At 49.2% G+C, this 26,778-nt stretch overlaps 1 protein-coding gene across 2 annotated transcripts in view; it reads left to right on the top strand.

Moving 5' to 3' along the window:
* Trappc9 (trafficking protein particle complex 9) overlaps positions 1-26,778 on the top strand; it is a 439,527-nt gene that overhangs the window by 81,025 nt on the left and 331,724 nt on the right. For both annotated transcript variants that reach the window (XM_013025191.1, XM_013025190.1), the window contains 5 exons: positions 6,785-6,911; positions 15,492-15,637; positions 17,089-17,174; positions 20,077-20,203; positions 23,315-23,447. In XM_013025191.1, coding sequence (XP_012880645.1) covers positions 6,785-6,911; positions 15,492-15,637; positions 17,089-17,174; positions 20,077-20,203; positions 23,315-23,447 — 619 coding nt within the window. The remainder of the gene's footprint in view (positions 1-6,784; positions 6,912-15,491; positions 15,638-17,088; positions 17,175-20,076; positions 20,204-23,314; positions 23,448-26,778) is intronic.

Here is a 26,778-nt window from a genome sequence, read left to right as displayed (position 1 = left end):
TAGCTCAAGTGGTAGAGCGCTCGCCTTGAGCTGAAGAGCTGAGGGACAGCACCCAGGCCCAGAGTTCAAGCCCCACGACTGACCAAAAAAAAAAATTAATAAAAAAAATAGAAATTTAAAAATTAGTTTTATAAATTAATAATACAATTTTTTTTTGTTGGTCGTGGGGCCTGAACTCTGGGCCTGTGCACTGTCCCTCAGCTCTTCAGCTCAAGGCAAGTGTTCTATCTACTTGAGGCATAGCGCCACTTCCAGCTTTTTCTGCTTATGTGGTGCTGAGGAATCGAACCCAGGGCCTCATGCATGCTAGGCAAGCACTCTACCACTGAGCCACCTTCCTAGCCTCTAATTTTTAAAATTAATAATTCAAATGTAATTCTGTGTCTTGACTTTCCATACAACATGACAGACATTTCCACATTATTAAAAAACTTTTATAAATGTCATTTAAAATGATAGAATTTATTCCTTTCCCCTCCCTCCCTCCCTCCCTCCCTCCCTCCCTCCCTCTCTTCTTTCCTTCCCCCTCCTCTCTCTGTCTGTCTGTCTGTCTTTCTTTTTGTTGGTTGTGGGGCTTGAACTCTGGGCCTGGGCGCTGTCCTTCAGCTCTTCAGCTCAAGGCTAGTGCTCTACCACAGCGCCACTTCCAGTTTTCTGGTGGTTTATTGGAGATAAGGGTCTCACGGACTTTCCTGCCTGGGCTGGCTTTGAACTGCAATCCCCAGATCTCAGCCTCCCGAGTAGCTAGGATTATGGCATGAGCCACTGGCACCCAGCTTAGAATTAATTTTCATTATGTTACTGTATACTGGTTTACATAAGCATGACTTGACAGTTTGGTGTACAGGTTCTGCTCACTCACCAAGTCTTTATTTGTAAGGATTTTTTCCTTTTAGCTGTTCCATCAAGACCTCTAGAGATGTTTACAAGTTTTCTAGGTAGTGTTTAAAATGCATAATTATATAATGAGCTGATTGATTTAATACAGTTGCCATTCATTTTGGTACACTGTTTATATACTTGAAAGGAGCATGGAGAAATATTTAATCTCTGGAAAACTTGAATGACTGCTTATCAGAGATTCCAGCGTGTCACTAGGTAAATTAAGTGATGAACAGAGATAAAGTAATGTCCATGGGAGACAGTTAGTGTAACTCAGTGCAAGCTTATCAGTTCATCAGTATTCTGTTAAGGAAAAGGTTTGTTTTCTTGTTTCATGACAGATCTTGGATGCCACCTGGTCTGGCCTCTCATTTATCTTCGTAATGGTGGCAGGTGACTTTTTCATTCTTTGAAGGTGCACCATGATGTTACCTGAATGTTTATGTGTGTGGGGGAAAGTCAATTCTTCTGGCTATGTAATAGGTTTAACTCAGCACTCTGGAGGACAAACTGCAGCATTGTGAGTTTGAGGCCAGCCTGGGCAATGTAGTGATATTCTTCATTCGTTGCATACATTGGATTGGTTGTTTCAGGCTGGATTTGCTAATAACTTGGGCTAATCTGGATGGGAAGTGTCACAGAATTAGAAAAGCAAAACATTTGAGTCTACAGATTTGAGTCAAAATGGAACATAGTCACTCATTACCTCAGTAACCTCATGAAATCACAATCCTCAAGCTTCCCATCTAGAAAATGGGTGTAGTAACACCCAAGGAAGTCACTCTGTGTGGTGAAACAAGCACTAGGTTGAAAAGCTTAGGGCTAAAACCTTTGCTTCACTCACTTGTAGGGTGACTTTCTAGAGGTTATTTGGCCTTGGGGTGTTCCCTGGGGTGGCTTCTTCTTGGTGGATCCTGAATGCTCATTTGTCCTTTTACTTCCAGGCTGTTGGTGTGGAGTTCTGCTTTCTTTCATTTACTTGCCAGCTGTGGTGTTGGGGTGACAATGGTCACGGGACACAAGCGGGGAAGTCCTTCCCCCTTTATTTTCTGCAAGCTTGTTTGAATGAGATTAACATTATTTCTTGGATGTGAACATGAGACCATCTGGGAGAGGAGTCCCTCCCTGCCCCCTTAGCCACTTCTGTTCATGAGTTATGATTGTAGATTCAAGAAAAACAGGGTTGTTAAGATTGTCCTTTTCTTCTTATGGCATTTCCCCTCTGGGAATTCCTCTGTTCGATCAGCTCCCGGGCTGGCTGGCTGTGCTGTTTGTAATATCCCCTTCCTCTAGCAGCATAGGTCTGCCCCTTCTCCTCCAGGAGTTCAGGACTGGGCTTCTTTCCCAGGGGCTCATTGTTTTATTGACTTTTTTAAAGAGACGACTTTTGACATTGTTGGTTTTCTTTATTTTGCATCATTCATTTTGTTTTTCCCCCCTGATATTTACAGTGGCATGTTAAGTAATTAACTTTAGACATTTCTCTTTTTCTAATTTTAACATTTACAGCTATGAAATTTTCTCTAAAGGTGGTTTCCTTTTGGCCTGCTACATTTTGTTACTGTTGAGTTAGAACTCTGAAAATTTTCTTTTCTTCTCATCTGGAATTCTGTGTGTGGCTTAGCCTTCCAGCTTCTGCAAGTAGATGAACGGTTGTGACTGAGCTCTGCTTTAATGTTGTCATTACAGCATACTGAGGTTTGTGTGCTGGTGGAACCCGGGCTGTGTTGTGGTAGCCACAATCTGTGTCCTGCGGCTGTGCATCCAGTGTTCCATGAGTGTCAGCTAGAAGACACTTGCTGGTTTGTGCAAACCTTCTGTGTCCTTATTGGGATTTTCTTACCATTGGTGAGATTATGCAGTTTTTTCTTTCTGTTTTTAGTGTATTTCACTTCATGTAATGTTCTCCAGGTCCATTCATGTTGTGGCAAATAGCAGGATCTCCTGTGTATGCAAGAGTCCTAGGCTTGAACTCAGGGTCTGGGGCTGTCCCTGAGCTTTATGTGCTCTAGGCTAGTGCTTTACCACTTGAGCCACAGCTCCATTTCTGACTTTTTGTGGTTAACTGGAGATAAGAGTCTCATGGAATTTGCTGACTGAGCTCACTTGGAATCATGATCCTCAGATCTCAGCCTTCTGAGTAGCTAGGATGACAGTATGAATTACCGGTGCCTGGTGATTTTGGTGTATCTTAAAATAGATACCACATTCTCTTCATCCATTCATGCCGTCAGTGGACATCTAGGTTGTTTCTGTATCCTGAGCGCTGTGCGCAGGGCTGCGGTGACTGGGGGGGGGGGCTGTCTCTGAGGTGTGGGTTTTCTGCCCCTCGGGTGTGCTTCCAGCAGAGGGATTGTGGGTTGCTGGGGGAGCCTCCACCCTCTTTCCGCATAACCACAGTGCTCCACAGTTCCCTTCTCTCCACATCTCTGCCAGCATGAGGATGTTGAAAGATGGATAATATTCTTAGAAAAACAGCTCAGGTGTTAACTGGGGCTTTCTGGAAGTGTCGGTTCAGGATTGACGCACTGACCGTTTTATATCCCTGTACTCTTCTTCCTTAGTCCTTAGTGTTTTCTCCTTTTTGTCTCCTCCCTGTTTAGAATACCGTAACCGACTTCCTGCACACACGGCTGTCTCAGGTTGTTAGTAAGAAGAAACAAGAATAAACTGTGAAATCGTGATGTGCCGGTTTTCATGCCCACATCAACTCTTGAAATGCCAAATGGCCCATGAATTGTTTGTGATCAAAAGTTTGCTGATCACATTTTCTGCTTCTATAAAGAACGTTATAATTAGGTGACAGCCAGTTTTCATTAGAGGTGTTCTTCTGTCTGCATGAATTCTTTAATTTCTGGGGTGGAAAAATGTGCTCTTGAGGGCATGAGGTGCTCTAATTTAACTGAAATCATTGTTGGAAGTGCTGGTCAACATGAAATGAGATATATTGATTTTTAGTGAAGCGAATTAAGGACCAAATCACAGGCTTGGAAATGATTAGGCTTTATTACAAGCTTTCCTTCAGCTTGGTTGGGGTGCAGATGCCAGTTACCATGGGGCCGTGTGCTCTGTTGTGCTGTGGTGAACAGGGTCTGGCTGTCAGGCCTCCTCTGTGGGGCAGGAGGACCAGCCAGCTTTGTTCCTCTGCGTGAGGTCCCCATGGCCCAAACACCTCCCCAGGAGCCCTGCTTCCTGACACTGCGTTGGGTAGGGGTGGCAATATTTCCCCAAAAGAAGTCTCAGGACACTGCAGCCGTGGTTACAATGAAACCACAGCTAACAGTGAGCTGTTGGTTGTGCAGTGGCAGAGGTATGCTCTTGCTGCAGTCAAGGTGACTGCTGAGGTCCCTCACCCCTCAGAATCCCCCATAGCAAATAGCAAGCCTGAAGCTCCATCAGGAGGGTCTGGGCTGGTGAGAGCCTACACTCTGTGTTCCACCCCGGCGTGGCCCTCAGGCCTTCCTCTGGGCGAGGCTGGTCAGGTACTCTGTGACTTCTCTCTAGTTTCGCATGTGGTATTTGGCACTGCAGATAGATTCATTGCCTCCTGTATTTTAGCAGCTCTTACAGAGAGCATGTATGGAGCTGGTGTAATTCAATCTAATAAGACACCTGAACCCTAACTGCTCTATCCAGCATTAGGCAAATTAGATAATTTGCATGGTATCAGCTGGAGCCCTGGGGGAGACTTATCATCTATAAATTGAAGATGATTTGATTATTTAAAGATTTTTTTTTCCCTGTTGAAGATCAACATTACCATGTTGTATTTAAAAGTGGTTCTGCTCACTTTCCTGCTCCCTAAAGAAGGCTGCTTTCAGCAGAAAATGTCGGCTGGGCGGCTTCCTGGACAGTGGCTGCCTGAGACCTACCGATTTCGGTGGTCCTAGCCTGGGCAGCGCCCTCATCCATATCTACCTGTTCTCTGACCACATCAGTGTCGGCTCATGTCTGTGGGTTGCTGGTCTCCAGGTATCATCTCTAGTGACTCCCTTCCCCTTCCTGTAGGAAAACCAGGCTCAGTAGACACAGAGGGACATCCCGGCTATGTACAGCTGCTCTTCTCTCTGCTAGGCCCCCTTGCCCTCTGTAGTAGCTTTTCTCTGGCATTTTATAGAGGAAAGAGATGCCTGAAGACATGAACCCCCTTGCCCACTTCCTTCCCCCAAATCAGTCATTTTCTTAATTCTTTAAGGCACCATGTGAAGTCTCTCTCTCTCTCTTTCTGTCTCTGTCTCTGTCTCTCTCTCTCTCTCTCTCTCTCACACACACACACACACACACACACATGCACACTCACACACAGCAGGATTGCAGTATGCAGTACTGAGGTTGAACTCAGGGTCTTGCATTCAGGGTTCTAGGCTCCATCACAGGAGCCACGCTTCCAGCCTCTTTTCAGGTTGGTAATTTTTAAGGTAGGCTCTTACTTTGTGTCTGGGATGGCCAGGCTGTGATCCTTCCTTGTCACTGGGGATGACAGCTTTACACTGCTGTCCAGCCATTGTACTTCCCCTGTAGCTGGGATAACAGGTGTGTGCTGTTGGACCCAGCCATTGCTTGAGATACAGACTTGCAAATTTCTTTTTGCCTAGGCTGGCTTTGGACTCCAGCTTGCATCTCCACCTTCCAAATAGCTAGGATTACAGAATAGAGCCACTGTGCTGACAAATCTCAGATTTTCTGTGTGCTATATGGAGGTAGTACCACTTGTCATCCTGAGCTTTTACCCTTGTGAGAGTATGTTGTGGACAATAGGCAAACATGGCCACCACCACCTGTGTCTCCTTTCTTCCTTCTTGGTCTTTTCTCACAACACTTTCCATGTGCTTCAGAACATTGGCTTGTGATTATTGCTTCAATATATGTCATACAGACACACTACATTGTGTTTAGTGCTTAGTACTCATGGAAAAAAATATTTTTCTAGTGTCTTTGATCCCTCCAGCCCCACAAAGTCTCATGATTGTTTCCCAGCAAGTGGATGCCTCCTAGATTACAGCAGAGTAACTGGGCTTTATCTGAGTCCAGGCCTCTCCAGGGGAGTCTCTTTTTGTCTCTGGTGGTTACTGCTCTTACCCCCCACCCCTGCCTGATTTTCTTTTTCTTTCTTTCTTTTGATGGTATTAGAGTTTGAACTCAGGATCTTGTACTTGGTAGCTGGTGCTGTACTACTGAGTCAGCTCTGGCCCTTCCTTGCACTGGTTATTTTTGGGATAGGGTCCTCCTTTTCCCCAGGCTTGTGCTTACACTATGATCTTTGTATGTGATCCTCCTATTTCATGCTTCTTGCTGTTGCTGGGATAGCAAGCATGTACTCTCAAGCTCAGTTTTTTCCTGCTGAGATGGAATCTGATGAATTTTTTTTTTTTTTTCTGTTATGGGGCCTGGGCACTGTCCCTGAGCTCTTCAGCTCAAGGAAAGCGCTCTACCACTTGAGCCACAGTGCCACTTCTGGTTTTCTGGTGGTTTATTGGAGATAAGGGTCTCATAGACTTTCCTGCCTGGGTTGGCTTTGAACCATAATCCTCAGATCTCAGCCTCCTGAGTAGCTAGGATTACAGGCGTGAGCCACCGGCGCCGGGCCTGATGAACTTTTTTGCCTGGGCTGACTTGGAACTTATTTCAGCCTTCGCTGTAGCTTGGCTGGAAGGTATGTTTCCTTGTGCCCAGCTGTGAGTTGAGAAGGGGTCTTGTGGACTTCTTTGTCCAGGCTGGCTTTGAACCACATTCTCCTGATCCCAGCTTTTCCAGCTGGGATGGCAGATGTGAGCCATGCCCCAGCTTCTATCCCTTTTTTGTGTTGGAAGATTAGAGTCAGTAGGCTGGCATGGGTTGCTCTGAATAAAACATCTACTGTTACTTTTGTTAAGTAACTGATTTTGTTTTTATTCCTTTTCAGAAAAGAAAGATGTGACGCAAAGCCTAGAGAACTACACGCCCAAGTGCCCCGGGACGATGGAGCTCATCACTCTCTCGGATGGCTTCGTGCTGCCCCCGGTGCCCTTCACCAAGCTGCCCATCGTCAGGTGAGGGGCCATGCCACCAGAGGCCAGGGCATTCCCTGCATGAGGGTGCCTTCCTGGGCCTGGTCATGTGTGGGGGTCTCTGGAAGAACCACATTGCTACTGGCTTATTGGGTTCATGACCTCAGAAGCATCAGTACCCACCAGTCAGCGCCCAGCAGATGGCTACGGATGGCAAACATGGGCCTGTGGGCTCCACATCCATCATTGCCACCATGCTGAGCTTGAAACCAACAGGTTAGTCCCTGTGCCCCCTGCCCTGGACCTGTGTGCTGGCCACACAGCATGGGCACCCTGTCCCCACTCCTGACTGCTGGTCGCTGCCTGCTTCAGGTTTACCACAAGGTTCCAGGGTCCCTGTGCTTCCCCCACAGGGTCCTCTGCTTCCCTCTGACACCAGAGGTGCCACACGGCACTTTTTTTTATACCCTTTTTTTAATATACTTTTTTATCGAGATTAAGTGATTACATAAATTTCACAATATTGTAGGATAGTGATACTTAAAGTCATAAACACATTTTAGCCTCATAAGGCAAACTGTCATCTTGGTCTATAAAGTTTGTGAATTCTGTAAGTTTTGACAGTACAACTATTTCTTCCATGTCGTGTGATAGGTACATGTCTCGCCTTTTGCTTGGTGTCAGCTGTTCGCTCTTTCCCTCTCATCCCCTCCCTCCCATCGCTGCCCTTGAGTTGCTTAGTTCATTTTCATCAATGTCCAGTGCAGCTGATGGACCCCTATGTTGTATGTTTTCCCCTGATTCTGATTTTTTGTTTTTGTCAATCATGGGGCTTGAACTCTGGGCCTGAGTGCTGTCCCTCAGCTCTTCAGCTCAGGGGAGCTCTCTACCACTCGAGCTACAGCGCCACTTCCGATTTTCTGGTAGTTTACTGGAGATAAGAGTTTCACAGACTTTCCTGCCGGGACTGGCTTTGAACCGTGATCCTCAGATCTCAGCCTCCTTAGTAGCTAGGATTACAGGTGTGAGCCACCAGTGCCCGGCTTCCCCTGATTCTGAGATGCCCTCCTTCGCTCAGATGTTGTGTTGTTGGTTCTTGTTGTGGTGGTAGGAGTCTAGAGACTGGACCCTTGATACAGGCAATGCGGGCATTTAAAAGAAGCTTATGAACCAATGTCATGGAGAGATTTTGGAACTCCTGGAATATTTGTTTGAAGGCTGGAAGCAAAACAGTTCAAATTTGGCTTTCTGCTGCTGAGCAGAAGTGCTGTAACTCTGGAGGGCTGGGCGAGGAGGGCACTAGGCCTCTAGAAATGTTCTTGGCTTGGCCGCTGTTTCCCAGGCCCCTCCTGCCCTGTGGTAGAGAGGCACGGGCTGAACTTACAGGCTGATGCCTGTCGTGATGGCGTCACCTCATTTCCCTGAACCTGACATGGGTGGCGTTAAATTTTCCAGAGTGCGGTACAGCAGTAGGTAAATGCACGTGGTGTGGAGCGTAGCTCCCAGGGTTGTCTGGCTTTGCTGAGCCGCGCTGGTGCAGGTGTTCACAGCCTGGTGTACACGCAACACTTGGCAAATTGGAGTGTTCTTCTTGGGGACACTTTCACATTCACATTTTCAAGTGTCTTTCACTATATTTCAGCCCTTAGTGATATAATAAACAGCTAGAGCAGTGTGGGCAGAAGTGTAACAGTTAACATCGTGGCAGATACCAGTCCGTCAATTGGCTGTGGTTGCTGTCCTTTATTTCCAGTCCCACTGGGGGCTCCCCTGCCCTGGTCTGCTCTCAGCTGCTCTGTCTGGGTTTCTGACACCATAGTTTTCTTTTTTCTTTTCCATTTTTTGTCAGTTATAGGACTTTAACTCAGGGCTTGGGCACTATCTCTGAGCTTTTCTGCTCAAGGCTAGTGCTCACCACTTTGAGGCATAGCTCTACTTCCAATTTTCTGGTGGTTAACTGGAGATAGGAGTCTCACGGACTTTCCTGCCAGGGCTGGCTTTGATCCTCAGATCCTTACATCTTAGATCTCAGCCTCCTGAGTAGCTGGGATGACAAGTATGAGCACCAGCACCCATAGTTGGCTATAGTCGGACTCTAGGTGCTCCTCACTGTTCCTACAGTTCTTACAAGCATTTAGCTGGAGAAGACAGGCGCAGAGGACCGGGTGGACGTCCCTTGCTGTGGACATGCTGGTGCCATGGGAGGCAGCAGAACAGAACTTGCGTGCAGGGTCTGGAGGGCCAGAGTCTTGCAGTCTGTATGCTTCCTGCTGCTGTGGGGCGAAGTCCAGTGTGCCTAGGTGCTTCTCTGTGGCCCACCTCCCTGCTGCCCATCACACCTCTGTGAAACCCTTAGGGGAGGCTTCCTCCCCTCAGCTTCAAGCTGCTTCTCCTGCTCCGCCTGATGATGACCCTTAGGTGCCTTTCAAGGATTTACAAGCATGTGAAGTGCCTGCCAAACACCCACATGGGAAGGGGGAATGGCCGTACTTCCTGTGTGAGTTAGGGGTTGTTGCAGTTCTGAAGAAAACACACCTCCTGATTACTAGATGGCTGCAGCAGCTCCTGATAGCGTGTCTCATCCAGGGCATACTGGGAGAGAAGGGTGAAGAGGAAGGTCCAGGAATGTTTGTCTTTAGTTTCATAGTGAAACAAAGATGCTCTTGCTAGTGCCATAGTGGGCTTCTACCCTAGTCTCCTGGCTAGAGGTGTGTATCATCGTCACCTCTAGTTACAGGTAGAAAAAATGCACATGCAGCTCTCCTAAGGTTTGTAGTGTAGCTGGCCAAGGGAGAAGGGGGTCAGAAATCCATGCTTGCCTGTCAGCCTTCAGACCCTGCCACGTCCTTTTTGCTTGCACTTATAGAGTCTGGCTACATGTCTCTGATGTCCTTTTAGGTCCTAATCTTTTTTTGGTCGATCATGGGCTTGAACTCAGGGCCTGGGCGCTGTCCCTTAGCTCTTCAGCTCAAGGCTAGCGCTCTACCACTTGAGCCACAGTGCCACTTCTGACTTTTTCTGCTTATGTGGTGCTGAGGAATCAAACCCAGGGCCTCATGCATGCAAGGCAAGCACTCTACCACTGAGCCACCTTCCCAGCCCAAGGTCCTGATCTTTGAGCTGTGTCTTAGTTGGCCCTTAGGTGCATGTATGTGTTGATTGGATAAGCAGATGCTTCACGTCACAGTGCTCAGCAAACTGGGCCCGGCTTGATGCACACAAAAGAGGGTTTATGACACACATACCTGGATAGCCCACAGAGGAATTAGGGCAGGGTTTAAACAGCTTGGAATTTGGTTTCATCCCCTTCATAGCTCTAGTCTCAGCTTTAGTTTTCAGCCCTTCACGGGCTTCAGTTTTGGGACCCAGATGGTTTCAGAATGGCAGCAGCAGCTCTAGACCTTGCCTGTTCTTCCCACAGTGTGCAGGAGAAAAGAGAAGATAGCTTTGAGAACCCCATTGCCTCTTGTGGGGTATTGGAAGTGACATGATGTTGCATGTCATGTGTGGTTCCCTGAAGCCAACCCAGGATGGTGGGCACAGGAGGGTGCAGCCCCGAGGGACAACTACAGAACTACAGTGGGTAATGGCACAGCCCATCCTCCAGCTGGGATGCGGGAGTGGTGGACAGGCACGGAGTTGTCCTCACCAGTCAGAGTGAGAGATCTGGACTTGAAAGACACCCCGGGAGTCAGGCAGGGACTCGCTTTCCTGGGCTGCTGGCATTCTTCTTGGCCTCGTGTTCATGCTGTATTTGGGATTAATTTCCAGATGCAGGTGTGGTGACGTACATCTGTGACTCCATCGCCTTTCCAGACACAGAGGTGCGCTGTGTTTATACCCTCACTGCTTAGCTCACAGCAGCTGTTTCTCCTGAAGGCCCCATCCCTTCCGTGGGGAGTGTGGTTCAGAAGGAGGATCTGGCTGTTGGGTCCTTGGCTCCATTGTTTTTCAGTAAGCAGAGCCTGGTGGAGGGGCATGGCAGGGGAAGGCCACCATTTCATGGCACCAGGAAGCAGAGAAGGGTGGGAAAGGAAAGGTCCGCGGACAGATATGCCCTCAATCATACTGCAGCTGCCTGCTTCCCCCTGTTGACCCATCTCCTAATGACCCATTCATCTATGGACTCACCTGGGCCTTTTGGGGGTTCACATTGTGCCCAGATTATAATAATCTCTACCTTTAGTGCCTTGGAACTTGGGCTTTATAAAAAAAATAAAAAAATAAAAAAAAATTAAGACAGGAATTGCACGTCACCCCAGTAGATGTGGAGGTGTCAGGTCAGTAATCTACATACTTGAGGACAAAGCTCGTCACAAAGTCCCTCAGTGGGTCTGTTTCAGAGCTGCTGTGTAGAACGGCTAGATACAAGCTAATTTACTGCCATTCAACCATCCATTGTTTGTTTTGGTTTTGAGTAGATGATCAGAGCCATTTTCTCTTCTGTTGGGGCTTCTTAGATTTTAGCCACTCACAGGAAAATAAATGCACCCCTCTTTTCTGAAGCTTGGGCTCGTGAACTAGGCTCACCCCACAGTGGCCGCAGATAATCACGTTGCAGGTTCATAGAAAAGGAGCCGAGATACAACCTTTTAAAATTCTGTCCTGAAATTCAGTGAATCAAATGAGTGCTCAAGATGGGCCTGGCCACAGCTGACTGCCCAGGGCCCAGCAATGGTCAAGAACGGCCTCGTCACCAAGGGCTGTGTCCTGTTGCGAGCCTGCTGCCCACAGCTGGAGCAGAGGACAGCGGTTAGAGTGTAAGGGGTTTGCTTTTATTCTGACAGAGTTTTTCACAAGAAGTGTGGGGTACAACCGCCAAAAGAGAATTTCAAGGCCCCAGTAACTGTGCCATTGATTTTTAAAACTGGGAGAGAGTTTGGTGTCCTTTCCAGTTGGCAACGAGTGTTTAGTGTGGGGGATGGAGAAGCAGCGATTGTTTTTTGGTGAGCTGACATTGAACATCTTACTTGGAAAGGGACTCGGGGATTAAAGAAGGTGTTTTAATTGATTACGATTGAGTGCGCCAGCAAGACTGCGCATTTTAATTTTACTGTTTGAGGAGGTAGTGTAGGGACTGGAGGCTAGACTCAGGGCAGGTCTCCAGCCTCTGCTCCCTGGCTAGGGCAGAGACGTCCTGGTCCCCGCAGGTCACGTCCTGTGTCACAGTGTCATCTCATCCTTAGCACGTGTGCCCCCAGCTCCCTCCTAAGCATTCCTTACACTTGAAATGCGTGGGACAGTAGGTAACCACAGTGGCCTTTGGGAGCAAGGGTGGCTAGTCCTGCACTACCTGCCTGCCTAGGCCCCAGCGCTGTGACCTCCACATTACCCAGTATGGGCCGCGGCAGCTAGTGTCAGCACCGGGTGCTGCTCAGTCCTCTCAGTGCTCACAGCATGCCACTCAGTGCTCACAGTGTCACCTCAGTCCCCACAGTGTCACCTCAGTCCCCACAGTGTCACCTCAGTCCCCACAGTGTCAGCTCAGTCCCCACAGCGTCACCTCAGTCCCCACAGTGTCACCTCAGTGCTCACAGTGTCACCTCAGTCCCCACAGTGTCACCTCAGTGCTCACAGCGTCAGCTCAGTCCCCACAGTGTCACCTCAGTGCTCACAGTGTCACCTCAGTCCCCACAGTGTCACCTCAGTCCCCACAGTGTCAGCTCAGTGCTCACAGTGTCACCTCAGTCCCCACAGTGTCACCTCAGTCCCCACAGTGTCACCTCAGTCCCCACAGTGTCACCTCAGTCCCCACAGTGTCACCTCAGTCCCCACAGTGTCACCTCAGTCCCCACAGTGTCACCTCAGTGCTCACAGTGTCACCTCAGTCCCCACAGTGTCACCTCAGTCCCCACAGTGTCACCTCAGTCCCCACAGTGTCACCTCAGTGCTCACAGTGTCACCTCAGTCCCCACAGTGTCAGCTCAGTGCTCACAGTGTCACCTCAGTCCCCACAGTGTCACCTCAGTCCCCACAGTGTCAGCTCAGTCCCCACAGTGTCACCTCAGTCCCCACAGTGTCACCTCAGTGCTCACAGTGTCACCTCAGTCCCCACAGTGTCACCTCAGTCCTCACAGCGTCACCTCAGTCCCCACAGTGTCAGCTCAGTGCTCACAGCGTCACCTCAGTCCCCACAGCGTCACCTCAGTCCCCACAGTGTCACCTCAGTCCCCACAGTGTCACCTCAGTCCCCACAGTGTCAGCTCAGTGCTCACAGTGTCACCTCAGTCCCCACAGTGTCAGCTCAGTCCCCACAGTGTCACCTCAGTGCTCACAGTGTCACCTCAGTCCCCACAGTGTCACCTCAGTCCCCACAGCGTCACCTCAGTGCTCACAGTGCCCTCTGAGGCTTGGTGTCTTGTTCTGGTCAATCTCTCTTTCCTCCTCGCCTTGGACTGGACAGAAAGGGACGCGGCGGGAAAGCGAGCAGGCGGCGCAGGGCCTGTTGGAGGGCTGTCACAAGCTGCACCTGAGTCAGCTGGGCTTCGCCCCCTCCGGACCAGGTCAGGGGAGAGGCAAGTTAGTAGATGCAGAGAGAGGAGTCGAACATGAGCTCTGCAGGCAAGCGGGCTGGCCCCAGAGCCAGGGGCTGAGCAGTGCATGCCGGTTCCCCTCTCCTGGCTACCACCGCCCTCAGGAGCCAGGAGGGTGAGGAAGGTGAAGAGGGCAGAGCCAGCCTGGGCTGCCTGTCTCAGGACTACACATGTTGTCAGGGGCTTTTTCCTACTTTATAAGCAAAATAGTGGTCTTCAGGCAGCTCAGGTCCAGGCACGCTGTGCAGCTGGGTCAGGCTGTAGCAGGCCTTTCTGCTGCTTCAGGATGTTGTCAGACTAGAGCCTGCTGTGGACAAGCCTGCGGAGAGCGCGTGCAGTGATGGGCTGCTTATCCTTAGTGTGGCGCTTCAGATTTGGAAGCTGAATTTGAAGCTCAAACTTGGGCGTCTAGCCACTCACCATTGACTGAGGAGTCCATTGGAAGGCGCGTGTTCAATCCGTGCGGGGCAGTAGGTGAGGGTGTGAGGGCGGGGCTGGTCTGACAGTGCAGGGAAGGGGGGCGAGGGACAGTGCAGGGAAGGGGGGCGCGGGACAGTGCGGGGAAGGGGGGAGCGGGACAGTGCGGGGAAGGGGGCACGGGACAGTGCGGGGAAGGGGGTACGGGAGGGGGCTGAGGGCGGTGCTGCTCACCAGCCTTGCATGAGGAGCGGTGCTGCGCACACCATCTACTTCGCCTGGGTTATTGTGGGCGCTGGATAAGAGCAAGGTGATGGCAGCATCTCCTAGTGTAGGTTAGGCTGTGCTGTACAGAACCCAACCCTGGAACTCAGTGGCTTCCTACAGCGCCAATGCTTGTCTTACCCACCCATGTTTGGGGACAGTTGGGCGGTGGTCCCAGGCAGGGAGCTCGCTAGGCTGCACAACCTTGTGCCCTGCCTTCTGAGCATCTGGCCGCCAGGACTGCCATGCTGTGGACAGAAAGCGCTGGGCTGTTGATTGAAAGTGTTTTGTGCCAGGATTCCTTGTAGCTTCCACTCGCCGGCCCCTGGCAAGAGATGTACATGTGCGCTCACCTTCCTGCCCGAGCCTGGGCTGGGGGGACGCTGCAGGACAGTCAGTGTCTCCACACCTCTCAGTCGTCACCACTCCACCCTTGTCCTTTTTTGTCTCTGGCCCAGGAATATCCTAGATTTTAACTACCAACTGCTCACAAAGGTGGTCTCAGCATTCTGGGGCCGAAGAGCTGACCCCCGTCCTCAGTGTCCAGCTGTGGGGTATTGGGTGATGTGAAAGTTCTCTTGCTGGTGTGTCAGTTTTATTGGTGACCTGGGAGTCAGAGCAATAGGACTTGAGCCTGGAAAGTGGTTGAATCACTTGGTTGAGGCTGAGCATAGGAGGTGGGTGGCGTGGTGCTTGTGTGTGCTCAGCCCCCCCCAGAAGAGTGTGTTTAAGCAGGAGTAAGGTGTGTGTTCATGGAAGGATCATGTTCCCTTGAGCCACAAAGGGTGCTGGCAGCCTTCCTGAAGGTTCCTTCTGATCAGGTGGCCTGACTGCCTTCCCTTGCTGAGGGCCTGTCTGACAGGAGAGAGAGAGAGAGAGAGAGAGAGAGAGAGAGAGAGAGAGAGAGGAGAGGAGAGAGAGAGAGAGAGAGAGGAAGGGCAGGAGGGAGGGAGGGAGGGCGGGAGGGAGGGAGGGAGAGAGAGAGAGAGAGACCCTCTGTCGAGCAGTGGACCCTGCTGGCAGTGTCTAACTAGTATAGAGCCAAGTTCAATGAGGGAGGCCCTGGCCCTGTCTGCATTTTGTAGAACCTATCTCTGTCTTGGAGATGGAAAGGCCCTTGTCCATGGCACCTAGCTGGTGAGCAGTGCAATGCTTCAACCTGGTCCTCTGACTAAAGACCATCCTGGGCCCAGTATGTGATACCATAGGGGTATATGGTTGCTCCCTGAGCCTGGAAGATGTGTACTGCATTTGGCTGTCCTGCCTTGAGGAGTTGAGTGTCTTCCCTCCCTCAGTTTATCTTCTCTTTGCACCGATTGGCTGTTTTCCTCCGACACATTGCTGGGAGCCTGTGTCCTCAAAGCAAGTTAACAAGGCTGTGATACATTTGTGTTCCTTGCAACACTAGGCATGTGAAGCTGCTGAGCCTGCCTGCCAGCCTCCGGCCACAGAAAATGAAGAGCTTGCTCGGTCAGAACGTGTCCACCAAGAGTCCCTTCATCTATTCACCAATCATCGCCCACAATCGTGGAGAGGAGCGTGACAAGAAAATAGGTAGTGCCGTTTACCCGGTGGTGCCCTCCTGCCCCAGTGCCGGTCACTCTGGTGCCCAGCACCGCCTCCCCAAAGGCTCTACTGTAATAAATTTCTGAAAACTTAGTGGCTCAAGATGGTATGAATACATCTTTCACCATGTGGGTATAGATTAGGCATTTCAGCCGGCCTGGGGAGTTGCACATTGAAATCCCAGGGTCTGCTGGGCCCTCCTCTGGAGGTTCAGCAGGGAGAAGATCTGTTTCAAAGCCCTTCTGCTTGGTCTTCGTTCATGAGCTTGCAGGTGCCTAACTCAGGACCTTATTCTCTTGCTGGCTGGCAGCCAGGACCATGGACAGCACCCAAGGCCACCCTTCCACATGCCCTTATAGCTCCCATGTGGGCTCTCTGTATATCAGGCTTCACAGGAGGCCTCATGGGCCTATGTGTATGTGTGTATCCGTGCACCTGCATCTGCATGCTTGTGTTTGCTCGCACATGGCCCGTGGGTGTTGGTACTGGGCCTAAATTTCAGAGTCTTGTGCTGGGTTTGATTGCTCACAGCTGGTATTCTGCCACTTAAGCCCTATCTCCAATTCAGCTTTATGCTGGTTAGTCAGAGATAGTATCTCACAGATTTTCCTGCCTGCACTGGCTTTGAACCATGGTACTTCAGGTCTTAGTCTCCCACATAGCTAGCACTGGCGATGTGAGCCACCAGTGCTGGGCTGAAGAAAAATCTACCTTTGTATATGTGTGCCAATACTGGCTCTTGATCTCAGGTCTGGGTGCTGTCCCTTAGTTTTTTTTTTTTTTTCTTCCTACTTGAGCTACAGCTTCACTTTTGGCTTTTTGTTGGTTAACTGGAGTTAGGAGTCACATGGGCTTTCCTGCTGGGGCTGACTTTGAACCATGATCCTCAGATCTCAACCTCCTAAGTAGGTAGGATGGCAGGTGTGGGCCACTGGCGTCCTTCTAACAATCTACCTTTTAAGTAACTCACAGCCAACTCACTGGCACTTTAATCTTCATAGTGACAATAGAATCACTGAGTTATCGTGTGCTTAAGCACCCTGGGACTTGGGGGCTGGGGTCATTTCAGAGTTTTGGGAGTGGATGGGGGCAATAGGAAGCTGCCTTCTCTCCATTCTAGGGACTCAGGGTCATTGTGCTCTGTGCTGCTTGAAGGGGGCTCCACTGTCATCTCCAGCACTGCCAGCCTCTGTGCCCTAGTGTGTCGACTACATTAACGTGGTGCTGCTTGCATCAACTTCATGTGAGGCTGAATTTGCTTTGGGATGAATTCAGCCTGCCCAGCCCAGTGAGAACATGGTTCATTGCATCCAGTGATGGTGATGACGATCATGGTGCCACTGCTGTTGAATACACAGGTCACCGGAGGAATGAACTGAAGCCCTATGAGAAGAGCAAAGGCAGCAGCTAACACACGTGTTCTTCTGTGTGTTTTGTAGATTTCCAGTGGGTGCAAGGAGATGTGTGTGAAGTTCAGCTGATGGTGTACAACCCGATGCCGTTTGAGCTCCGTGTGGAGAACATGGTATGTACTACCAGTCGTTACCAACGTACCAGTATGATCCCTTTTTTTTTTTTTTTTTTTGCAAGTACTATTGTTTGAACCCAGGGCCTTGTACTTGTTTGCCTTGTGATCTACTACTTTAGTCATCCCTCTAGTCATGCTTTTGCTGGCTGTTTTGGAGATGGAGTTTGCCCAGGTTAGTATTGAACCTCAACTCCCTGGATCTCAGCCCCTTGAGCAGCTAGGATTGCAGGCATGAGGCACTGGTATCTTGCTAATATTTTATTACTTACTGTCTGCCACATACATGCGATGATATATGCTCATTATCTTTCCTGGTTTGTTAGATTGTGTGCTGTGTGTGAGTGAAGACTGTATTTCCTCATGTCTGTGTCTTTATGCTTGACATTCAATAAATGTTTGACCCCCACTGAGAAACCTCTCATTTACACAAAAGTGAGTTTGGTTGATTGTAAGATTTGAAATGTGTGTTTTGAAGTTTGCATGAATGAGCACAGGTTGCAGTCTACACTGTGCCTGTTGCTTGATGGTGCCAGCACTATTTTGGCACCATGAAATGGCTTGCTGGGAAGGCTCAAGGGCAGAACAAGCTGTGGGGTAAGAGCTTACACTATCTCACTGGTGCTGTGCAGAAGCTCAGGTTTGTGACCCTGATAATGCTGCTTCAGCCTTGTGGCGGGTAGTTGTGCCCTTGGAGCAGCTCACCCAGTTCCATGGTCTGGGAAGGGATTCTTGAAGCTCATAACGTTGCTTCCAGAGCCAGGCCCTCTACACATCCTCCCTATGTGGATTCTGTTCCCTGGCATGTGACTGAGTTGTATATGCACCAGGTGTATTGTGGTGTTCCTTACAGTTTCTGATTGGTGTTGAATAAAAAGCAGATTGTTCATGCAGGTGCTGTGTTGAGTTCTCACCATATGTGAGGCCTGGGCAGGACCTGGATGTGGGACAGTGTGTGCCTGTCCAGGAAGGCTGGGGAGATTTCCTGGAGATCTAACTTTTTTGTTGTTGTTGTTTATTTAGTGCCAGTCCTGGACTTGATCTCAGGGTTGAGTGTAGTCCCTGATCTTCTTTTGCTCAAGGCTAGGACCCTACCACTTGAGCCACAGCTCCACTTCTGGCTTTTTTGGATAGTTTAATGGAAATAAGAGTCTCTCAGACTTTTTGCCCACGCTGGCTTTGAACTGTGATCCTCATAGCCCAGCCTCCTGAGTAGGATTATAAGTGTGAGCCACTGACACCCTGCTGAGACTGGATTGATGGTGCTCTGTGGCCAGGCTCACCTCAGTGTTGTTCTCCTGCTGGTGGCTGAGGACAGGTGTGGCTTAGAGTGTGGCTCTCATTCTCCCACAACTTCTCCTCCTGGGCTGGACAGGGGACAGCAGTAGTTTAGTGGAGAAGTCTCTCCAAAGTATTAAAGAATCATAGGAGGAATGAAGAATAAGATAAAAGCTCCACTTGCTATTCTACAAATCATAGCAAAAAATTTAAAAATTGAATTGTGAAATATGTATGAGATGTCTCAGGGAATCAAGCACTCTTAAATCCACCATCCCTGTTTAATAAATGGTAACAGTTGGCCATATTGCTTTAGCTAATTTAAAAAGAAATAAGCGCCAGTACATTTGCTGGGGGCATTGGCTGTCTGATGGGGCTTTCAGCTTCCAACCTTGCCTTCTACATCCATCCGCACATGGGTCGTTTACAGCTTTGTTCAAAATCCAGCCTACAGCCTCCCTGTTGCCCCAGTGCCTTTGCTTCTGGGTGTTCACTGAGGACAGAGAAGAGAAGAATGTGCAAGAATGTGTGTATACTCAGATGCACTTACATTTCTGTTCACATGGGCCTCTCCATGGGTGCACACAGACACTGGTGCACACAAATAGACACTCATGTTTCTGCTTTAGTACACTCCACAGGTAGATCCTGCGATGCTGTGACTGCCACACCACAGCAAACACTCCTCCCAGAGGGGCCTTCTGTAATCTGTCTTAGCATCGCTTCTCTAGCTCTTGTAAAATCCCATACATCCCCCACTGTTCCAAGATAGTGATAGTTTTGATTACTTGCTAATGGTGTTTTATTTTAGGAAAACATTTTACTTTCTAAAAATTGTTCATTGCTACATTATAGAAGTATCTTTGCTTTTTTTTAACCCCCTTAACTTTGTCATTTTGCTAAATGAACTTGTTCAAGTTTCAATGTTTGCAGGACTTTCTATGCTCATAGCTTTTTTTTCCTTCAGTACTGGAGATGGAACTCAAGACCTGCGTATGCTAGGCAAGTGCTCACCACAGAGCTACACCCCCATGCCTGAAAGCTGTGCTTTCTGTGACTTGACTATTTATGCACGTTATGCCTTTTCTTTCTTTTCCTTGCCACGTTGCACTGGCTGGACCTCTGCCACAACGTTGAGAAGTCCAAGGGCTGATGTCCTTGATGGTTGCCTGTCACTGCCTCCTGGAGGCCCTGTCCAGCGGCAGGCTTAGAGCCTAGGCATACAGAAATGAGTTGATAACTCACAGGCGCACTGGCGGGGTATTAACAGGTGTATCTCCTCATTTTGTGTTATTTTTCTCTTTTGTTCATGATGAAAATATTTTTTTTCTTTGGGTTCACATTCCCATTTCGGCAGAACAAAGCAAATAAAAAAGTACACCCATGGGGTAACGTCAGGGAGGATTTTTTTTCTGTCACTTGAGAGCTCGCTAGGGTTTCCACATTGTTTTGTGTCAATCATACCTTGCCAACTCTAAAGTTTTCTGTGAGATTTTGCGAAGGTATTACCCATCTTATGCCAGCAGTTCCAGGCATGCTGTTAGCAATGCCCCAAGGTTCATGTGGAAGTGACCATTGGGACGGGCCTGGGCTGCTGCTCCTGACACCCCTTTGCTTTCTCTAGGGCCTTCTCACCAGTGGAGTGGAGTTTGAGTCTCTCCCTGCAGCTCTTTCTCTCCCGGCAGAATCTGGTCTATACCCTGTGACCCTCGTCGGGGTTCCTCAGACGACTGGAACCATTACGGTGAATGGTAAGGAACATTTGTATTGCCATCCTGAGGCCTAGAGCTGGTCACCTATCTAGTGAGAAGATGCAAGGTTTGGGGATGTGATGTGTGAAGCATTGGCACCTGCCTGGCTCCTGCAGTGGGAGGGGCCTGCCCTGTGCTCTAAGACCACACTGTACCCCTTCCTGTCTGCACGGTTCTTCAGGATGTTCTTAGGCAGCACAGCAGTCAGACCCTGCCTGATGCCATGGATACCTCATGCTTTGCCAGGCCTCCCCAGGATGGTGTGCACAACCCACACACCCCACCTCTGCCTCTGTAGTGATTCTAAAGTTCCTGTGTCCTGAATCTGCCTCTTAACACTTCACCCAAGATCCCGGGGCCTGGCTCGCTAGCAGTGCTGGTCCTCAGTCACTAACATCAGTCCCTGAGGTGTGCTCTACCACTTGAGTCGTAGCTCTTCTGATTTTTTGGTGGCTAATTGGAGATAATAGTTTCACAGACTTTCCTGCCTGGGCTGGTTTTGAAATGGGATCCAGAGTTGAGTCTTTTGAGTAGCTAGGATTATACATGTGAGCCACCAGCGCCTGGCTGCTTTTCTGTTTCTTGTTGTTTTTTCCTCCTGACATCGGCGCCTTTCTGGCTTGCGTGGCCTCTCTTCTGCAGTCCTTTCTCTTGTAGCCTGGCCTTCCTGCAGGGGCTCTGCAGGCTCTTGGCTCCTTTCTTCCCTTCCCTATCTTGTATCTTTCCTTTTCCCCCTACTTCTTCCCCTTTTTTTTCTTTTCTTTCTCAACAAATGATCTCAGATGGTCTTAGCCTTCCACGGACATCATTCCTTCATGCCCCCCATGCTGATGACTCCTTTCAAGAACCCGCCCAATCAGCTGTTCCTCAGCCTCTCCTGTCCTGTGGGCACTTGACATATGTCATGTCCTACCAGCTTACACTTCCCAAAATGTCTCCTCTTCTGGAGGTCCTCATCTCAACGTGTCCGCCTGAGCCTGTTGCCCCAAGTCTTCTTGGAGCCACTTTTTTCTACCTGCACAGCCAATTCTGTCTTGCACAGCCATTTCTGACTTGCAGGGTTGGTCGCAGTGTTGGGACTGATCTTCCCCCGTCCAGGCCTCACAAAAGGCCCCCTCCATGCTGGAGCAGGTGTCTGCGTGTTTTTCTACATGGGAATCCTGAGACCACGGCCTTCCTCAGCACCTGGCTCGCCCTGAGTTCTCACATAGCTCCTGCCAGCCAGTCTTTGTGGTCCTGTCTGAGGGCCCACCCCCAGGCACTTGTGCCACCTCAAGTTCTCAGTGTGGTTGCCTTCTTCAGCTTGTGCATGTGGACTGGGTCCCTCCACTTTTCCCCATGGTGCTTCATAAGTCTTCCTACTCATGCTGCGGGGGATGGGGCCTTACTAGCCTGTGCCTGTAGCCTTGCCTTTCATGTTAGCAACGTCCCCAGTGCTGAGCACATATCCTTGCCACAGTCTGGCCTGTATCGTCTTCAGTATGTATGGGCTGGCTAAGCAGGCTATTCCTGTTGGGTGAGTGAGGCTGGCGTAATTGTAGCGTAGATGTGTTGCAGCAAGCACTCTAGTATCCAGCACACTGGGCATGGGAATGAGGGAAAGGGAAGAATGCAGAAGAGGTGGTCAGCAGAGACCCACCAGGAACTCTTCTGATGAATGCCGGTGGACAGTAAGGAGGGAGGCAGTGAACATGGGTTGCATGCAGAGAGGATAACTTGTCCAGGAACAATGGCACGAGAGACCATGGCACATTTTGGGAACTGGGATGCTCAGGACAGGAGGTCCCCGGTGGAGAAGGTAGCAATGGGTCTGGAAGACAGGAAGTTCAGAGAGTGTGGGGGGCTTAGGACTCACCTTGAAGGACGCAGTCTGTCCTCTGGGCCAATTTGGACAGAGGTAAAGCTGGCCACATGGTCACTTTGCAGCAACTCCTAGGCTGCTACATAGGGATGGGTGAGGGAGAGGCAGAGGGGTGAAGGAGCGGTGCCTGCCTGAAGGGTGGGCCCAGGGGGCGGGACAGGGCCACTGTGTCATCAGCCAGTGGGAGCAGACCTGGCTAGCCCTCCATGCTCACCAGGAAGGTCTACGCCTTACCGAAGAAGCAGGCAGATCTGTTGAGTGAGCTGGCCTCTTCACAGGGGGCACCTAGCACTTGCCACCAGATTCAGCACATTTGTGGCACTTTTTAGAGAATGGGAATGTTTAGAATGTTTAGAAATAATGGTTGCTTGCAAATAAACTACACACTATATTAGGTTTTTCAGAAATTCAGGGGTATTCATCCTGGGGGCTTCTGTGGGGGAGAAATGTATTCAGTAAAAGAAGCTATAGACAGCTGCATGGGGTGAGGGTGGGGCCCAGAGTGGCCCCACCGGCCAGGCAGCAACAGGGCCTGCTCTGCCCCTGAGAGATGGCTGGCTCTGCCCTGAGAGATGGCTGGCTTCGTTCCCCCTTTAGGAGAACAAGTTCCATATGGGTGTAGAAAAGTTGTCACCCTAGGCATTAGCCACTGGGTATTGTTTAATTTTGTTACACAACAAATATTGTGGATAATAATTATCTCTTGAAATCTCAAAAGCCATTTTAAAGCTTTACTTCAATAATTTCAAGTGTTTATCTAACCAATAGACTTTTTTTTTTTGGCATGGGAAATGTGCTGATCTTAAATTATAGTCCTTTGTCCACATACAGCAGATTTGCCACGTCACATAGCAGCTCTATTAGCAGTGTTTGGCCCTTGAACTTAACTCTTTCAACAGAAGGTTTTGAACCATTTTTCAGATACTCATTAAGTCACAGTATGTCCCAGAAAGGACTATTAACTACCCTTTTTAGAGATGTATAGCATCTGGAAAGCAAGTCAGTAAGGGTTGAGGTGGTGATAGCAAGCTGTGAGGACCTTCCCACATACCTTCATCCGGACCTGGTCATCCTCGTGGCCAGGGCCCAGGGGATGTTACCACTCCATTTGGCATGAGGATACTGAGATGTCTGTGGTCTGAGGTGCCACATGATGGAAGCCAGTAGGTGATGGGCCAGGCCTTAGGGAGAGGATTCCTGTGTACGTCTCGCCTCGTCTGATATATGAAGACTGTTGCCTTCTGTTGCAGGGTACCATACCACAGTCTTCGGTGTCTTCAGTGACTGTCTGCTGGATAACCTTCCAGGGGTCAGAACCAGTGGCTCCTCTGTGGAGGTCATCCCGGCTTTGCCAAGACTACAGATCAGCACGTCTCTGCCTAGGTAGGTTCCTGAGAAGCTGGGGGGGGGGAGTGAGGGGGCGGGGGGGGGAGACTAATGGTTGGCCAGGACTGCCTCTGCTACTTTTCACTTACATGTTTAAAAAAATAACGCAAGTAGATTTAGTCTGATGTTCTCCTCACCAGAATATGGTTGAAGCATTTCTTTAAGATAATCAGTAGTTCATATGCGCTGTTGAAAACGAATTGGAACAAAGTTGAAGTCTCTGTTATCAGAACATATGTGAAGTTAGCTGTTGGAATCATAATTCTTTAGAAAAACAAGGTTTTAGGGCATTTAAGAAAAACTTGGTTAAAAAATGGCTTTGTCCTTTCTTTTGGCTGCGGAGTATTATAGGAAAGCATGCGGAAGAAAGGAGAGCGAATGTTAGGCAGCCCCAGTGCTATTTGTGCTTTGTGGTATTTCTGGCAGAGTTTTGTGGTTTTTGATTTTTGTTTTAGAAAACACATTTGGAGTTTTTGATATTTTTAGGTATATGAGTTCATGCTGTATCATACATATAGATTCACTATTACTTTTTGTGTAACCACATAACAAGCTTTTATTTCTACTTTTTTAAATTCTTTTTTTTTTTTTTTTTTTTGGCCAGTCCTGGGGCTTGTACTTAGGACTTGGGTGCTGTCCCTGAGCTGTGTGCTCAAGGCTAGCACTCTACCACTTGAGCCACAGCGCCACTTTCAGCTTTTTTTGAGTGGTCTCATGGATTTTCCTGCCTGGGCCTCCTGAATAGCTAGGGTTACAGGTCTGAGCCACCAGTGCCCAGCTATAAATTCTTAAAAAAATCAATTGGAATTATTAAAAAATGGATACCATAAAGATACCTTAATAATGTATTTGTATTTATTTCCTTGTGGTTGGAATTTGAGATTTTCTCAGTTCTTGCACTTTAGAAAAATAGTGGCTCTCCTTGGCCCTTTTGGTAGTATATCTTGGGCTTGTGTTCAGCACTGTTTTTGAAGTGTGTGTGCTTCGCGGGGCCTTGCGCCTGTTGGGCCTTGCTGTGGCCTGGCTGGGACAGTGAGCTCCACAGCCCTGGTCTGTCCTTGTGGCAGCTCCCTCCGGTGGTGAGACTGACAAGCAGTGTAGCGACTCTGTAGGGACTCTGACAGGTCCCCTGTGCTCTGCACAGCACAGGGACTTTGGGAGTTTCTTCTAGGAGGCAGCATCAGCAGTGATGGGCTAGAGGGGTGGCAACAGCTGTCTGACATAAGGAACAGAGGCAGGAGAAAGCTTTCTGCAGTTTGGAAATGAAAAAAAAAAGAATGCATAGGGGACCATAGACGTGATTGTAAGACCAAAAGTACACAACTTTTAAAAAAGAAAGCAGGAGAGAGTGTACATGACCTTGGATTCAGATAAGACCAGAAGCAGGATCCATAAAATAAAACCTTAATAAACTGGACTCCATCAAAATTAAAAACCATCGATGCTTCCAAAGACACCATTAAGAAAATGAAAAGACAACTCACGGGCTGCCCGAGACTATCTGCAAATCATATAGCCGATAAAGAGCTTATGTTCACATAAAGAACTCTGCAACTTACTAGTAAGAAGACAAACAACCTAATTAAAAAATTGGCAAGAAATTTGAATAGCTATTTCACCACCAGATATGCACAAGTAGTTAATAAACAGCGTGGCCGGGTGTTCGGCATCATTAATCTGGTGGGCCGGCATCTCACGAGATTCCAGCACGCACCCACGGGGGTGGGCTGTGATTAGGAAACAGGCGACTGCCAGGCTGACAAGGGAGCGCAGGAGCTCGGGCCCTCATGCACTACCATGAGAATGTAAAACGGAACCCCCAGGCAGACACTTGGCAGTCTCAAAAAATGAAATACGGGCTGGGAAGGTGGCTCCATGGTAGAGTGTTTGTCTTGCGTGCATGAGGCCCTGGGTTCGATTCCTCAGCACCACTTAAGCAAAAAAAGCCAGAAGTGACACTGTGGCTCCAGTGGTAGAGCACCAGCTTTGAGCTGAAGAGCTGAGGGACAGCGCCCAGACCCAGAGTTCAGGCCCATGACTGATGGGGGGGAGGGGGGAGGAGAGGAATATATGTTTGTGTGTGTGTGTGTGTGTGTGTGTGTGTGTGTAAACTTGCAGTATGACCTAGCAATTCTACTGCAAGATATCCTTCCAGTGCAATTATATATTGACATGGAAACTTAGGCGTGACTTTGTAGTCAAGAGTGGAAAAGGCCTACATGGCTATCAGGTAATGAATGAGTACACAAAAGGTGGCTCCTTTGTACAGTGGCAAAAAACAATGAGAGAAAAATGAGAGAACTCCTGATGTATGTTGCAGTGTAGGTGGCCCTCACACTAGATGCAAAAGGCCCTGTGGTATCTGATTCCTGTTGCTCGAAATGTCTGCAAAGGCAGATCTGTGGAGAAGAAAGCAGACCAACAATTTCTGGGGAGGAACAGGGATTTGACTACAAGGGCCAGGCATCTCTCTGGGCGGATGGAAACACTTTACAATTGTTTCTCAGTGATGGCTGTACTCCTTTGTAAATTTGCTAAAAACAGATTGTATATCTAAAGTAAAGTAAACTTTATAGTTTGTAATTGCACCTCAGTTAGGTTGTATCATTGTAGTTGTGTCTGAGGTAGCCTGGGGGGGGGGGCAAGGCATCCTTGTCTCTGTAACTGTGTTCCTGGGGATATGGGCTGCCTCCATTGTAGCAGCTTCAACAGTTAAGTCTGCAGATGTCTGCTCAGGCCTTGCCTGCCGGCCTACCTATTGTTCTTCATGGTAATGAGGCACCTGGCAGATGCCAGGTTAGGGAAGACACAGGCTCTGGGCTGCACGGGCAAGTCTGAAACTCCTGGGCCTTTTGCAGAGCACCAGCCACCTGAAGAAAAACTCAAGGTGAGCCAGGAGAGAGAGCTGGTTGGAGATGTGACAGTGCTGAGCCTGCTGCGGGGCGGGAGGCTGGGGACAAGCATGCTTGGTGGAAGGGCTTCACCAGGAGGAAGCAGCTTGTTGGGAAAGGCCCTGCCACCTGCCCTGTTAGTACAGCTGCCTCAAAGCTTACCTTTCCAGCTGTACCAAGCGAAGAACAAGATCCTAGCCATCACCATGCCCCTCTGTTTCGCCCGTTTCTAGGATAGATTCTAGAGATAATATCCAGAGACAACTGCCTCTGCTTCTTCCTGTGCTGTGGTGGGCTTTGGTGAGGGCACACGGACTCCCTGGTGTTGATGCTTGCAGGGAATCCTGAGCACAGGGCAGGGGTGGAGCCTGCGGTGGAACTGAGGCCTGTTAGTTCTCTGACAGAGCCAAGGGCTGGGAAGAGCACCCCATGGGAAC

This window comes from Dipodomys ordii, unplaced genomic scaffold (genome assembly GCF_000151885.1).
Source record: "Dipodomys ordii isolate 6190 unplaced genomic scaffold, Dord_2.0 Scaffold82, whole genome shotgun sequence".
Lineage (NCBI taxonomy): Eukaryota > Metazoa > Chordata > Mammalia > Rodentia > Heteromyidae > Dipodomys > Dipodomys ordii.
The sequence above is the reverse complement of the archived record's forward strand: the minus strand, read 5'-3'. Positions and strand labels throughout refer to the sequence as shown.